This window comes from Alnus glutinosa, chromosome 10, assembly GCF_958979055.1.
Source record: "Alnus glutinosa chromosome 10, dhAlnGlut1.1, whole genome shotgun sequence".
NCBI classification, from domain to species: Eukaryota; Viridiplantae; Streptophyta; class Magnoliopsida; order Fagales; family Betulaceae; genus Alnus; species Alnus glutinosa.
Window position 1 is genome coordinate 24,043,376 of NC_084895.1, and position 16,255 is coordinate 24,059,630.

The window sequence follows — 16,255 nt, forward strand, 5'->3', positions numbered from 1 at the left end:
ATTGCACAAACGACCAAATGATAAAAGGAAATTCTTTTGGGTTTGTCTTTAATTATTAACATATTGCTGCTGAGAATGCCGTCGGGAGCAATTCTGTCTCTATGATGGTGTTTATGTTGATCATTTTGCAATGTAGACAGAGAAATCACTTTTATGAAAGCACTTTTGAAGTCAAAAGCAAAATTAATTTGGCAGTAGGAAGTTCTGTTTCGTTTGTAATTTCTCTCTCTCGTCCTTTCTTTTCTTTTAGTTGATCCAATCCAATTACAAGTCTTTCCAAAGCAACTTTATCATGAAGCACAAGCAGGTGAATGAGAAGGAGCTGTTGATAAAACTAAAGGAAAAACAAAAACTAAATTTTGATAGAAGGATTTCCATAAGTGAATGGCCGAGGGGAAAAAAAATTATAATAATTTTTTTTTTTAGATGAATCAAAAATTTTATAAAACCAAACTCAACAAAAACAAAAGTCACTCCAGAAAACTGGATCCTCTCTCCACAATCGGGAAAACAACTAATTTGCAACAACAGGACAAAAACTTACACAAGAGCAGGAACTCAAACCAAATAACAAAAGTTTCTAAACAGAATCTTATACACCAACACTCTGACTTCCAAAAAACTTCTAACTAGAGCCAGAGCCAAATTCTCTACTAAGAAGCTTGATTCGAACTTCCCTTTTCACCAGTGTTGCAAGAGCCTCTTCAGACCTTGGAGGATTACCATGCAGCAAGTCATTTCGACGCCTCCAGAGATGGTAAACAGTAGCAGCAAGGCTAAGCTTGCACACAGTTGCAGCAAAACTTTTTCCTTTCCACGCAGAAGAGCTCCAGGCCGAAACATCATCCCAAATCAACTTAGGATCAGAAATCAAGCAAGCCTCCATAACAGCCCTCCATACCCGACGACTAAAACTGCATTCAAAAAAACAGATGATCCCGGCTTTCTAGACTAGCATGACAGAACAAGCACTCCATACTTCCAGCAATACCCCAACTCACCAATTTATCACGAGTAAGCAGGGCATCCCTAAATGTAAGCCACAAACAAAAAGCATGTCGGGGAATAGCTAAATTAAACCACACCACTTTCCACCAAGAAACCATAGGTTTTTTAATTCTTAGACTATCCCAAACATCAGCACAATTATAGGATCCTCTCTTAGAATTCCAGAAAGGAACATCAGGACCCCCCTCAATACTCACCTCAAACAGTTTCATCTGAATGGCAGCAACACTTTCAGATCTAGCACCTGCCCAAAACCAATCCCCATGCTTCATAATAGAAGACACCTTGGCCTCCTTCTTACTAGCAGCATCAAACATAACTCTTGGACCATATTTATCAATTAAACACCCATCCGGATGCCAATGATCATACCAAAGGAAAGCCTTGTTCCCATCACCAATTCTGAATCTGATAAACTGTTTAGCAAGGTCCCTAAAATTATAATAATTGAAATCAATAATAATAGTCTGGTTATCTTATGAAGAATAAAAAAAAAAATCATCTGACATGACATACCTCATTTATGTTGTATGGTTAGACAAACGGCAGCCTATGTCTAGACCCCCTTTTTTTTTTGGTTGTTAAGAGATAGATTTAATCGTTTAATCAATATTTTAACATTTTTCTTCATGTGTGGACTCAATTTTTGTTTTTTAACATATGAGACTCAACATGTAAAATATTTAATTGAAATAGAAGATAAATGACGGAGTAAAAGTTCGTTGAACTCATGATCTTTAGCTTTGATACCATGTTAAATTACATTTTATCTCAAAAAGCTTAAACTCATAAGAAAATGTAAATTTAATCATTTAATCAATATTTTTTAACATTTTAACGTTACGGAACAACCAAACTTCATCCAAGCACCCTTTTATCTGCTTCACAAGACCCTGTTCCTCGTACATCGACCACTTCACCAATAATCTCCGCAGGAGCAGGTTCCATTTTTGAAATGGTGGAACCTATGCATATCACGCACGATGATTTCCCGTCCAGTTACAAGTGAAATGTACTTAGTCGCATTATGGCAATCCCCACAAACTCGAAGGTTTTTTCGGATGTGTATGGTTGTGCCTGGACTGGTGTTTAAGAGTCCAAACGCAATAGCCAGCTTCTCGCTATGGCCATTGAGCAACTGCTCCTTAACGTCATCCTCCACATCGTGAATTGAGTTGGTATCAGGCACATAACCAGCAGCCCTGATCTCTTCTCCCAGTGTGTCAAGAAAAGCATATATTCTTTTGGATTGGGGATGGCTCGTGCTTCCAGAATGGAACGCGTGAACCTCATTTCTCAAGTCCACTAAACTGCAACCAGGAGTTTTCCGAAGCCTGCTCTTCTCCATCATGGTTCTCACTTCCGCCATTTTGTCCCACATTGAAGCTGTGGCATATATATTACAGAGCAGTACATGGTATCCACCTTCATCCGGGTTTAACTCGAACAGTTTTTCTGCTGCCTTCTCCCCCAACTCAACATTTTTATGGATTTTGCAGGCACCCAACATGGCCCCAAATACAGTAATCCCAGGCTCCATAGGCATCTTTTGAATGAAATCCCAGGCTTCATTGAGCTTTCCAGCTCGACCAAGAAGGTCAACCATAGCTCCATAGTGATCCATTGAGGGCGTTAAACCATAATCTTCCTTCATGCTCGAAAAGAAGCTGAGTCCCTCTTCCACCAAACCTGAGTGGCTGCAAGCAGAGATAACACATAGAAAAGTTATGTCATTTGGCTTGACAGTTCCCTTTTGCATATCATAGAACAGTTCTACAGCAGCTTTTCCAAGGCCGTGTGTCCCGTATCCATCTATCATAGCATTCCATGTTGTCACATGCCGCTCTTCCATCTTGTCAAAGAGCTTTCTTGCGATGTGAATAGCTCCGCATTTAGCATACATGTCGACAATAGCAGTCATCACAAAGACATTTTTGTCCAAGCAAGTTCTTATAACGAGTCCATGCATCCACTTTGCTTGACGTGTAACTGACAACTCGGCCAGAGCAGGAATAACACTTACCATGGTAAATGAATCTGGTTTTATACTTTGTGATTTCATCTCACAAAAGTGATTTAAAGCCTCATTTACCCGCCCATTTTGAGCATAACCTAATATCATGGCATTCCATGAGACAAGGGTTTTTCCCTGCAAGTTTTCAAATACTTCAGCAGCAAGATCAACTCTCTTACATTTGGAATACATGGATATCAAAGAGTTCATCACAGAAACATCAGATCCAAGTTTCAATTGATCCAATAACTTATGAACGAATTTTCCCCGCTCAAGATCACCCAAGTCAGCACACGCATGTAAAGTTCCCATAATAGTAACATTGGTCGGTTCAAACCCTTCATCCAGCATCCTCTGGAAAATTGCCATTGCTTCCTCAGGATCTCCACTTTCTACATACCCATCAATCATGGTATTCCACGAAACGGCAGTCTTTTGTTTCATCCTGTCGAAGATTAACCAAGCAATCCCCACCGACCTACATTTTGAATACATGTCTACCAAAGCAGTAGAAATATTTACAAGCGATTCAAACCCAGCTCTCATAACATAGCCATGAATAGACTTTCCAATCCTCAAAGACACAATATGTGCAGCGGCAGGCAAGATAGTGACCAACGTAATCGAATCAGGCTTTTGTCCTTCCTCCTGCATCTGTAAAACCAACTTTAACGCTACTTTTGCCAACCCGTTTTGTGCATATCCAGCAATAATCGTATTCCAAGACACCAAGTCCTTTTCGGGCATTCTATCAAACATCTTATAAGCTTCATCGATCTGCCTACACTTTGCATACAAATTCACCACCCCAGTCATTGCAAACAAATTGGACGAATGCCCACTAGTTATAAGCTGCCCATGAATCTCCTTACCCCTCCTAAGGTCCGAATTATCACCGCAAACTTTCAACAAATAGGTAAAATTATAAACCACGGGCTCAACTTCATCATACTTCATTCGACAAAAAAAAGACACAGCATTGTTCAACGACGAGTTCTTGGCATACCCTTTGAGCATAGTGTGATAAAGCGCGTCGAGTTTATCCTCAATGGGCTCGAAAACACGAGCCGCGTCGCTCACGCTACCGTACTTACAGAACAAACTGACGAGCTTGGTTTGGAACAGATGCTCATCGGAAAGGCCGTTCTTGATGATGAGAGGTAGAATTTGGTGGAGCTCTTTCATGCAAGTGCAGAGCTCAAGGAGAAGGGCTGCAGGGTGCTTATAGACATGAGAAGGAATGTGGGTTCTTGTTGATAGGGTGTGAGAAACAGTAGGCGATGAAGAGGTGCTTGCTTTGGAAGGAATTGCCGGGGCTTTGCTGTTTGTGATGGGCAGGAGGGGCGTGGGGTGGAGGACCTGTGAGCTCATCCTTCTCCCTCTCTACATTTCCTGTGGATTTTTTTGAGGATTAACTTCAAATTTATATTTTCCAAAATGGATAATTGCATCACTGGTCCTTAGAGTTGACCTAAATTACAAATCACTCACTGTAGTACGAAAAGTTCCTGAAAGGTCCTCATGGTAAGCTATAATTACGAATCACTCCCCGAACCCGTTTTCCGGCCACCAAGTTAATAGATTCAGTTAGTTTCTCACGTCATACCTAATAGGAAATTGACACATGGCCACCCCAGGCCTAGGGGAGGCCGTGCGTCACCCCCTAGACGTGGTCGGGCCACCCCCCCAGCAACCACCCCTTTGCTATTTTTTATTTTTTAAAAAAAAATAAAATAATTTTTAAGTTTTATTTATTTATATTTTTTTATTGTAATGAATAAGTGTCGATTTCTTATTGGGTATGACGTGGCAAACTAACAGAATTTGTTAACTTGGTGGACGAAAACAGGTTCAGAGAATGATTCGTAATTCGTAATTATAGTATACCACAATGACCCTCCATGAACTTTTGTACCACATGGAGTGATTTGTAATTGAGGCCAACCCCAGGGATCAATGATGCAATTATCCTTTTTCCAAAACTAAATTTACGCCCTCCACCTAATATTTCAATTTTTTTTTTTTTTTTGTTATAACTGATAATGCAATTCTTAAAAAAACATATATATATATATATATATATATATATTGCAACCCTAATAATATATTAGAAAACATTACAAAAATTAAAAAGTCAGAAGAATATTGCAAATAGAGTGATAATTATAAAAGAGGCTGTGAGAGGAGTTCTCATGCCCGAGCAACTTGCTCGGACACAACTCCTATACAATTTTTTCTGTACCTCAACAAACCTCTATTCTATTGGACTGATGTGACAATGCTCATCAATCTCTAATTCTTTCTTTTTTTTTTACCTATATAAAGGGATTTAATTCTTGTACAGCACCAATACAACAACTGCACAACAACCCCTCACATGAGGGTGGGCCCCAATATGTGGAACCCACCCTCATGTGAAGGATTGTTGTACAGTTATTGTAAATCTAACATTTTCCTTTTAAATTACTCTTAAACTAATCCCTTGCGCGATTGCAATGAGATTATAATACAAACATTTGTATAATTGCTGGCGGTTTTGTTTTCCTGCTGCTTAGGATTATTGGATCATGGACATTACATTATCATTGAATGGTGATATGCACAAGGATTGCTCCGAGTACTCTCCGATGATCACCCCCACCTAATGTATACACTTTGGCGTCGGAGTTTGGAAGAGTCATCGACCGCAGCTTTGAAGTCCGTTAAAGGGGAAAAGTTCGAGTAGAGTTCAAACAATGTTTTCTTCCAAACTGGGTTATACGAGACTTCTCCGATGATCTAGTCTATTAAACTGACGTGTTTAAGATGAAGGTAACCTTCGACCAATCATGAAATGCTTGCAATCTAGTGTAAGAATCCAGTGAGAGAGAATTGAATGGAAGCAAACAAGTTTCTACACAATATAAGCCAATCCTGAGCCTACATCTTTAAGTCTACTTCTTTGATGGTTTTCAGTACAATAATCTGCACCTTTTCAACTGTGACATCCATAAGCATGTAGAGCAACAACTTGAAAGGAACCACTAGGGTTTTGGGCAGAAAATAAAACTTGCTTCCCCAAGTATTAGTCTTTCTTCATACGTACAGACCCAAACCAAGAAGGCACTACCTCCTTAAAGAGTCGCCTATACTAGCATTCTGCAAGGAAGGATCACTGCAAGAATGCTTAAATGTATCAATGACTGTTTCAAACAAAGGATCTCTGCAAGACTGCTTAATGTAACATGACATTGCCACTTTTAGGCTTAACATCAGCCAAAAATTATATATACAGACACTAAAAGAACATAACTATGAAGAGATTCAATGCTGAACTCAACTCAACTAAGCTTTAGTAGTACCACTTAAGAATCAGATTATCACACTATTAAATGACATGGAAAATATCAATTCATAACATTTGAATTCTGCTCATACACTATACCGACCATTGGTGAATGTTACAAAGGATATCGGAGGAAAATAAGTCTTTACTCTTCAAAACTTTGTATCAACTGTTATGTTTCTCCTTTGACGATTAGTTTTAATTTTCTTCTTCTTTTTGCTCCTTCTACTTAGGTGCTTGCTCTTGTATACTTTCTGTCTACCTGGGGGCGCATTACGCTTTTAATGATACATTTTGATTATTATAAAAAAAAAAAAAAAAAATTATTGGATGCAAAAAGATATCAATTCCTACTTATTAAGTGCATACGGTGTTTGAAATTTATAAACTAATACTGCTGTTTGAAACGGTTACTTATCCATCAGATAGACTAGCATGTCAAGAAAATATATATATATATATATATATATATATATATATATAAGTAATTGACAATATCATTAAAGCGTAAGGCGCCCCTAAATTCATAGAGAGTATAAGAAAACACCTAACTAGAAGACAAACACTATAACTAATCGACAAAGGAGTTACATAAGCAATTGTCCACAGATACAAAGTTATGAAGAATAAAGACAAAATATCCTCTATTGTCGTCTCCCGATCTTCAAAACTTTTGTTATTCCTTTCCCTTCACAAACACCATAAAATGCACGTAGGTACCATCTTCCACACTACAGCACTCCGCGAACTGCTAGAGATCCACTAGCAGGCATACAGATCAATAACACATCTAGGCATAATCCACAACAACTCAAACCAACTGAAAAAGGCAATTCAAATGGAATAAGCCATGTCACAATGAAGAAGAAGGTGGTCCACGGACTCTCCATTCCTTTTATACATGCAACATTTGACACAAGCACAATGACTCAAGGAAGATGCATCAACAACCTTTATGCTCTCAACAATAAACTGGAGAACCTAAATGCAACTAACCAAACCACAAAACTGAATACCAACTCACAACAAACCTCCCCTGTACATTCTCTCATTAAAATGCATCAACTCAGCCATCCATTGGATAGAAGAAAGAATAGGGTCATAGAGGAGAAAAAATAAATGAAACGACACGGAACAGAATGAAATGTTATTTGCATTGCAAGAGACCAACCCCTGATCATTTTTTATGACAAGGAACCCCTTCACTTTGTGTACCCACTCCTGTCAGGTAAACCTCAGACCAGTGTAAAGCGTCCTCTCCCAACAAATTGGAGGATCCTGATCATGTGAAGTTCAAGTTCAAATACAAGCACCAAGCTATTCAATTGTTCATAACAAAACGACAGACAAATACATATATAATCATAAAAATGTCTCAGATATTCTCGATGCTTCCTTGATCAAAGATGTCAAATTTTAACCAAATTACACCAGAAAGTACACTTCTTCCTCTGTATGCGAACAAACCAAACCAAAAGAAAATGCATAGATATGGACAATGTGTCAAAAATTTCACCTTAGCCCATCAATTATTCAATCACAACATACACAACAACTCGTATACAAATCATTAACAGACAATCCAAATTCATTAACCATTGACAAATTTTCACAGGAATCTGACCTGACGTTACACTATACGACTTGGTATAACCAATCAATCAAGCTCAAGCTCAAGCTCAAGCTCGAACGCGCAGTTGCTCCGTATCACCGCCAAAATGTGAAATCCTGGAGGCCATATTGGCCACCTGCGCCTGCATCTGAGAGGCACGCACCTTCGCGGCAGTGGCGCGGTGGAAGAACTGCTCGCGCGACAACAATCGCACCGTCCTCAGGTACTGATCGAACGGCATCACACCATCCTGCGCCGCCTTGTCCAGCGAATACACCACATCCTCGATGGCCAAGTCCGCGGCCGCGCACTCGACCATCTGCTTCGACAACGCATCCACGCAATCGAAGGCGTCGTCCACGTCTATCGCGTGGCCACCTAAACCCCTCGCAATCTTGGCTTGGTTGTCTCTCAGCCACGACTCCAAGACGTCGCCGTTCATCAAAACCATCTGCAGCTGCTGCTCCAACGCTTCCTTCTCGTCGATCAGTTCCTTGTGGCCTCTGTTTATCTCTTCTCCGCGGTGTCTGAGCACGGCCTGCGCGTTGAAGAGCGCGTCCATGTCCCCCTCACGGGCCTTCCTGATCCCGGAGATGTCTGCGTGGACTACCTCCACCAGCCTGTTCACCGCGTTCCTCTTGTACACCTCCGCCGGGTCCTCCGTCTGCGCCCCACCATAAGGAGACGGCGGGTACACCCTCGGCGGGCGCGTGTAGCCCACGCTGGAGGCATTTCCATTGGGATGACTGAAACTGGGGCTAGGGCTAGGGCTAGGGCTAGGGCTAGGGTTAGGGTTAGGGCTAGGGTTAGGGGCGGAGCGGCGCTGGGAATAGAGAGGTGGGTCGCGGCCAAAGTGGAGGCTGAGATCGTGGGCCAGGCCGGCGAGATTGGAGCTGGGGTAGATCCAGTTTTGGAGATAAGGGACGGAGACGAGGCCTGAGGGGTTGACGTGGGCGTGGGGGCGCTTGATGACCATGTCGCGCGTGGGGTTGACGTAGACGCAGGGAGGGTGGCGGGGGTAGGACTCCATGAGCCAGATGATGACGGGGATGTTGTAGGTGAGGCCCTGGAAGGACATGGGGACGGTGCCTTCGGCCTGGAGGAGGTTGACGGAACGGCCGTCGTTGTGGGTGAACGTCGCCGTTTTGGGCTCGAGAGAGGGGTAGGCGGAGGAGAGAGCGACGAGGTGCTGGCGGATGAGCCACTTGGTGTCCTCGGAGTAGGGGAGCGCCGAGGGTCCGCGCTGGGAGAGGACGGAGCTCAGGAACTGCTGGGTCTGCTGGGGGTTCGGCGGGGCCTGACCCGCGTGCACCGGCGGTGACACCATCCAAAACTGTTAATTACAAGGAATTTGCTTGGGTTTGTGTGTAGTTACGGTATTCGTGTTGTGATGGGGTTTGATTTGTTTTGGGCAGAGGAGTAAAGGCGTTTGGGGAAATGCTTGGAAACGGGTGGGAAAGCGTTGAGCACGCGCAAGTGCTCTCTCTCTCTCTCTCCCTCCCACGTAATAGAAAGAAAATACTATTTTAGGGTGGAAATTGGAAATTTTACTATGCTATTTAACACACACGCTGGGGAATAAAGATCTTTCATGGTGGATTGAATTTTGTTGTATTTAATAATGCATATAATCATCGTGCCATTTAAAAAATTAAAATAATTATCATATAGTAATATATATATATATATACTATTAAATTTATATAAAATTTAATCTAAACCATGAAAAATAAATTCTCTATTTTACTTGTTTAACACAGTAATGAATTGTCACCCCATAAAATGTTTAGGATGTTGTAGTAGACAGTAGTGGACCGTCACCAAGAGACTGTATTATTTATGAAAATTAGTGGTACGTAGACTATCACGTAACAATTCATACTACTATAACGAAAAGTTAAGTTTGTAAGAAAAATAATAGTAATACCCCTTAAAGAACTCAATTAGTGATTCTTTCAAACGGCTTTGAACAGAGATTGCTAAAAATTAAATGATTTCAATCCAAAAGGCAGAACGATAATAATTTTGAGTTCTGACTTTGTATTTTAGTTTGGTTTATTTCTTTTGTAATTTTTTTTCTTCCTTTTTTTTTTTTTCTTTTTTTTTTGGGGGGGTAGTCTAAGTCTTCGCATTGTCGCTTACGAATAGATCGGCCAACTACTTGAAACGCGTAGAATATCGGCGAGGCAGATTTCGGGATTAAAATTTAACAAAAACTAAACTAAAAAACGACTTAACAAAGAAGAAAAAAGAAAAGCGAGAGAAACCAAATTATAAGGCAGAAACTACTAAATGCATTTTCATTGGCAAACAAGAAACAACCATCAACACAACATTGTCTGTCTATCTTTTCTCCTTTTGCTCCAAAGTCCTAAGGAGATGGAGAAATAACAAATTGCCTGGGCACACTGAAGATGTCCTTGCCTGCAAAGGGGGATGTCCACTCGCGCGAAACGGGTGCGGAAGATGATGATTCTGTAGCCACCCCGCCATCCTGCAACCCTGATATGAAGTTCCCATTTGGATTGCCCAGCCTCATGCCTGAGCCGTTCCTCCAAAAGGAAGAGAGCCCCAGCAACAACCCACTTGATGATTTGGAATCTGATGGGTAATTCACAGCCCAATTTATACTGGTATAGTCACAGTCAGGCATCAACCCACCTGTGTTCCAATCCACATGTGAAGATGAGCCAAATGTTCCTGCCGAACCCTGTGCCGGAAACAGCCCAAGAGAGGATGGAGCTGTAAGTGAATGCGAGGATCCGCCCATTGTGCTCCATGAACCCTGAGGCTCAGAAGGAACCATAAGTGACGGCGAAGATGCACCCCTTGTGCTCCATGAACCTCCCAGACCAGCTGATGTGGGATCCACTGGCCTGAACATGAAAGGAAATTCTTTATAAGGAGCCTGATGGTAGAACTGCTCCGAGCTCTGATTTTCCCGACCAAGGCTGCCTACCGTCTGGTTTTGTATGATCTTCCCATTTGACCTTATGTTTTCAACGGCTGGAACACTACTTATATACCATGGAACTGTTCCTGCAGGTGAAGAACTTACGCTAGAAACATGGTTTTGCTTGGCATTTAAGGTTTGGGGACGCTGCATCACAACTACTGGCTCCCTCACTGCTCCTTGCTGTAATATTCTTCCTTCGTTTCCAACAACACCAAGCCGCGCCTCCACCTTTTCTGATAGAGGTGCTACCTGCATAGGTGGTGCCAAATTCAATGAAGCAGAAGGGTTTGATCCGGTAGCAGCCCACCTCTTCTCTGCCAGTGCCTTCAGTTGATTCGCCTTTAAAAGCTGTAGATTTCTATTTCCAGGTTCTGGAAATGTTGGCACTGCTGCCGTTGTCTTGGGGTAGTTAAAATCCCTTTCATTTCTTCTTTGCTGTATTGTAGCTGAAGCTGCAGGAATTTCTTGTGCCCTCATCAGGTGCTTGGTCCCAGTAGTTTCTTCTGGCTTTGATGGAGTAGAAGGTTGTTCCTGCTTCTGTGCTCTTAACATATCTTCTGCCTTGTCAAGATCACCTTCACAGGCAACAACAGCTCGTTCAACCTCTTGCATGGAGCATTTGTATCTCACCTCCAACGCTGAAATCCGAGCCAGCTCTTCACTAATATCAATTTTCAGATTGGCCCCACTTCCAAGTTCAGTAACATCTTTCTGGTGAGCTTCTTCTTCATTTCCATCAAAAAGCCAGGCAACCGATTCCTCTACCTTGCCCTCATTCATCATCAGCGCCAATGTTGCCCTTTCAAAAGAGAACCCCATTGCCACTAGCTGCTGAGAAAGTACTTCCAGCTTCCTTGACATGAGATAGCCACTGCAACGATCATGCAACTCTTGTGCCCGCTTCTCTCTCTGCCGCTGGTGCTTCCGCTCATTTTTCAGACGAATCTTCTCTCGCCTGTCATTGTCAGAACCAGGTACTACCTCCTGCCGCAGAGTAGAATGAGCTATCTTCTCCTTTGGGTCTTCAGACTCACCAGAGCAACTGCCATTGTTGGAAACTGAGTCATACTCGGATACTGTTCCATGAGGGCTGCTAGAATGCTCATCTGTATCATCTATATTACGGAAACGACCACTGTCATGTAAAGGTGGCAAAGGGGCAACTGATGATGTTTCTAGTGTATGGAATGTTCCAGAGACTGGATTGTAAGCACTTGCTGGACTGCCACCCCCAGTGTTAGCAGAACCGGAAGGCTTGGAAGAAGTCTTCTGTTGTTCCTTTGCAGCCCCTGCAGAGGGCTTGCTCTTGGATTTGGACTTGGATTTTGATGCTGGAGACATCTTTCTGGCTTCAAATTAGATAAAACGTTACTACAACTTGAGGAAAATCAATTTTTGCTTTGCTAGATTTAGTATCTGAAAACAAAATCTATGCAGCCAAACCGTATAAACCTACATAATATATATATATTGATTAAATTCAAAAACAGCGATAATCAGTATTCAAAACCAAGAGATTGTTGAGCCAATAACTTCATAAACGGAAATCCTTCCCCTTGCTATTACTGATTCACACTTCACATTAAATAAAATTAAGAACATGCAATAAATTTACAAGCTGCCCCAAATGATTTGCAGCTAGAGTAAAAAAGTTTTCACAGAATCATACGTAAATAAATGGAGAACTAAAACCTTCCACAATTCTAAGAGCATGCCAAGCCTGCTAGGCAATCTCTTAGAGGCCGGCTTTCATCCAAAATCCTATAGGAACCACAAAGATAGTTTAAGCTTCTTCTTGTATGCATACACTTTGTTCGTGCATTTATGGGTCTCAATATATTATTAACTACACATCACAGATCCACAAAGTTTCCTACTTTTCAGGAAACCATGAGTTAAGAGAGGAGGATATCCCATCCCACAAACCAACTGTAAATCCATAGTTCTTATACAGAAACCTCTTAAAGCACAACTGTCAAGAAACACCTCAGCTCTTATGAAAGGAAATAGAAACCATTAAAAAATTCAGTATTCCACTCACATTCTTTCTCAATCTCTATAAAAATCCAAAGAGTCGGGAGAGGGACAGTTGTTGTCATACCACGAACCAACAAACAATAAAACATTGATCGTTGAACAGTAGAATTGTCTTAAAAATCTGTGTTCCCCTAGTTGGTTTTGCCTTAAACATCTTAGTTCTCATATATGAAAATTTTCACTCAAAATTCCCTATTTTATTCATATTAAATTAGGATTACAAACAATAAAATCAAGTTACATTAAGAGCTAAAAAATAATAATAATAATAATAAAGTAAGGAAGAACATAACATTTATAAGACACATGGAATATCATCAGTATTCAGTAATTTACTCGCATCATTGGGTTACTAGCACTCCCTCAAGTGAGTAAACACTAATCATATAGTTTATATATATATATATAACATACACACAACTCACGCATAACAAACAGGACTAAACCCATGACCTTACCCTCCATCCCTTATAGGGATAGAGCATTTAGTCCAAATATCATTGGCATGATATATGGTGTGGAGATCGTCCTTTGAAGGAATCTTTTTCGGAGTTATTTTGTCTTGCAAGGAATAGGGTGCAATGGTGGCTGACCTTCGAAGTGTTAGCAATGTTACGGTTCGTTGGGACATTAACTTCACCAAGTTGGTGCATGATTGGGAGGTGGACTTCGACTCCTCTTTCTTCAATTGCAGGAGTGGGTCGGGAGGGTGATGATAGACTATGTTGGATGCCCTCAAAAAGAAGATCTTTTGAGGTCAAATCTTTTTACAAGGTTCTTCTTCCTAATGTTGACTCTCGTTTCCCTTGGAATAGCAATTGGAGGACTAAGGCTCATTTGAGGTTGGCTTTCTTTACTTAGTCAGCTTCCCTTGGGAAAATTTCACTTTAGATAAACTCCACAAGCGTCACATCATAGTGATAGATTGGTGTTGTAAGTGTAAAAAGAGTGGAGAAATCCCGGATCATCTTCTTCTTCTTCATTTTTTTTTTATTTGATAGGTAATCGAAGAAATAACATTAAACAGCGTCTGACGCCCCTAAGCATACAGAGAGTATACAAAAAGGACACCAAAATATAAATAAAACAGAAAACAAAAGGAAAAAACCCTAAAAAACCCAAAGACAGAAAAACTCCCAAAAAAACCCCACCATAGAAACCCAACGCCCGCAAAGCTTGGGCTACATTACAACCGCAAGGGCCCTCTTGCCTTTAACCCGGCTATAACCACCTCCCCTAGCATCGAAGTAGATCAAGCATTTAGCACCCTAAAAAACCCAAAGACAGAAAAACTCCCAAAAAACCCCACCATAGAAACCCAACGCCCGCAAAGCTTGGGCTACATTACAACCGCAAGGTCCCTCTTGCCTTTAACCCGGCTAGAACCACCTCCCCTAGCATTGAAGTTGATCGAGCATTCTAAATTCTACTTCTTCATTGTGATGTCTCAAAAGGCTATCATATGTTTGGAGTAGAGTGAGTTATGCCTAAAAGGGCGGTGGATCTTTTAGTGTGTTGGAATAGGAGGGTCGGCCGGAATGACATCATTATTGTTTAAGATGCAATTCCTTGCTTTTTATTGTGGTGCATTTTGGTGAGAAAGGAATGCTCCCAGCTTTGATGACCAAGAGAGAACGAGCTCCGATCTACAGACTTGTTTTCTAAAAGCCTTATTTGAGTGGATCTCTGCTACCGACATGGAGTTTTCCATGTCTCTAGCTAAGAAGATTTCTGTTCTCTTTTTTCTTGTTCTTGATTTGCTGGGTCTTTCTCATGTACAATTTCCATGTACTTAGTTGCGCCGATTGCGCTTTTAATGAATCTCCTTAACTTTCAAAAAAAAAAAAAAAAAATCATAGTTTCCAATGATGAAAGTTAGTCCCCTACCATGAATATATGTACCCCATGAAGCGAATGCCACTAGTTCAAAAATCACCTCGGAGCCAATTACTTATAAAAAAAAATTCCCAAAAATCACAAGCCAGGATAACCAAAAAAACAAACCTAAATTCCAACCGCCCATGCATTTGAAGTCGATATATACATGCAGCACCAACAAATCAAAACACATGGGTCCAAAACCAGAGCGAATGAAAATCAACCGCCGGAATGAATTAATCGAGCCGCCAAGCACGTCCAACCCAAATTCTTAGAAATCATTACTGTATTCAATCCCTAGGCTTATGCGCACATTGAGTTTCAAAATCCACATCCACTGAGACGCAAATGAAAGGAAAATGGAAGACTACCAATTCAAGAACACTTTCACATTCTAACCCAACAAACCAACCAATCTCCTTCACAACGCCACAAAGGAAACCCACAATCTGGATCTTAAAATCCGAAACCCACAACGTAGAGATCTTTCAAAACTGTCATTTCGACCCAACAAAATCACAGATCAAGAAAAGCAATAAAACCCACAACAACATAACAAAGAAAACGAGAAATAAGCATCAAATCCGCAAGTGAAAATCGACTAATCACATTCAGAAATTCCGATCTGTGAAGAGAGAGAGAGAAGAAGAAGAAGAAGAAGAAGAAATGGGATCTGAGAAACTGACCTTGTTAAAGGAGCGGATGCGAGGGATCGACGATGGTAACGAGGTCGTCTTCCTTGTCCTCTTTCTCTTCTCTGTGTTCTTCTTTATCGCTCGCTGTTTTCGTTTTTTCTGTTTTGCTTTTGGTTTGTTTTGTTTGTGGAGTGTAAAATGAATCTGCCCAAAATATAGAAATAATGAAAATGGATGGTTTCTCTTTTATGTATAAATATGTCAGAATTAGCATTCAATTAAATCAAGGGTTTGAAACCCAATACGAAATAAAGATCAGGAATTTCTTTCTAGAATATTTCTATAACAATATTTACAAAATTCTAAATACTATTTTTATCTCCGGTTTGTTTCAACGTAAAATATTTTCGGTCGTAAAATATTTTTCGACGTTTAGCTTGTACGAAAAAAATTACCAACGGCATAAAACGAAATTCAACAGCGGCCTAAATCTGACCGGTACAGCCGGAATTTGGCCAGTTTCACTAGAATCCAACAGAAATTTTCACATACTTGTCAGTTTGGCCGAAATACAGCCAGTCTAGCCGGTGCGGCCAAATTTCAGCAATCAGATATCAAAATTCGAAATCTTTAACTGTAGAGTTGGGCTACCAACAAACTCTAATGCTCGGCCGTGACGGATTCTCACAAACATACGTGCAATAATGAAAAGTTTAAAACCGTAAATTGTTTTCCAAAAATTAAAGAAACTTTTATGGTCAAACTGAAAATAATTTTCGTTAATCATTAT

The 16,255-nt window shown here is 40.8% G+C and overlaps 3 protein-coding genes and 1 pseudogene across 7 annotated transcripts; all 4 read right to left on the reverse strand.

Moving 5' to 3' along the window:
* Positions 1 to 439: 439 nt before the first annotated feature.
* On the reverse strand, positions 440 to 1,458 carry LOC133880385 (uncharacterized; annotated as a pseudogene).
* A 353-nt stretch (positions 1,459 to 1,811) lies between these two features.
* LOC133879370 (pentatricopeptide repeat-containing protein At1g11290, chloroplastic) lies at positions 1,812 to 4,857 on the reverse strand. Its single transcript, XM_062317910.1, has one exon. The coding sequence runs from the start codon at positions 4,391 to 4,393 to the stop codon at positions 1,925 to 1,927; it is 2,469 nt and encodes an 822-aa protein (XP_062173894.1). The 5' UTR covers positions 4,394 to 4,857; the 3' UTR covers positions 1,812 to 1,924.
* A 738-nt stretch (positions 4,858 to 5,595) lies between these two features.
* On the reverse strand, positions 5,596 to 9,467 carry LOC133879640 (protein ELC-like). Of its 4 annotated transcripts, none has more exons than XM_062318276.1 (2): positions 7,972 to 9,467; positions 5,596 to 6,176 (listed from the first exon to the last, which is right to left on the reverse strand). In XM_062318276.1, exon 1 carries the CDS (start codon positions 9,284 to 9,286, stop codon positions 8,027 to 8,029), a length of 1,260 nt encoding a protein of 419 aa, XP_062174260.1. In that variant the 5' UTR covers positions 9,287 to 9,467; the 3' UTR covers positions 5,596 to 6,176; positions 7,972 to 8,026. The 4 variants fall into 4 exon arrangements, with proteins under 4 accessions (XP_062174260.1, XP_062174263.1, XP_062174262.1 ...); XM_062318279.1 differs by lacking the exon at positions 5,596 to 6,176 and adding an exon at positions 6,848 to 7,095; XM_062318278.1 differs by lacking the exon at positions 5,596 to 6,176 and adding an exon at positions 6,848 to 7,167.
* Positions 9,468 to 10,230: 763 nt separating this feature from the next.
* On the reverse strand, positions 10,231 to 15,684 carry LOC133879887 (uncharacterized). Of its 2 annotated transcripts, none has more exons than XM_062318690.1 (2): positions 15,517 to 15,684; positions 10,231 to 12,260 (listed from the first exon to the last, which is right to left on the reverse strand). In XM_062318690.1, the coding sequence occupies exon 2, from the start codon at positions 12,254 to 12,256 to the stop codon at positions 10,331 to 10,333; it is 1,926 nt and encodes a 641-aa protein (XP_062174674.1). In that variant the 5' UTR covers positions 12,257 to 12,260; positions 15,517 to 15,684; the 3' UTR covers positions 10,231 to 10,330. The 2 variants fall into 2 exon arrangements, with proteins under 2 accessions (XP_062174674.1, XP_062174676.1); XM_062318692.1 differs by having other exon boundaries at positions 10,231 to 12,264.
* Between the last annotated feature and the right edge of the window lie 571 nt (positions 15,685 to 16,255).

Coding starts and splice junctions, on each gene's coding strand:
- LOC133879370 (XM_062317910.1), bottom strand. CDS start 4,393: ATGAGCTCACAGGTCCTCCACCCCACGCCCCTCCTGCCCATCACAAAC.
- LOC133879640 (XM_062318276.1), bottom strand. CDS start 9,286: ATGGTGTCACCGCCGGTGCACGCGGGTCAGGCCCCGCCGAACCCCCAG.
- LOC133879887 (XM_062318690.1), bottom strand. CDS start 12,256: ATGTCTCCAGCATCAAAATCCAAGTCCAAATCCAAGAGCAAGCCCTCT.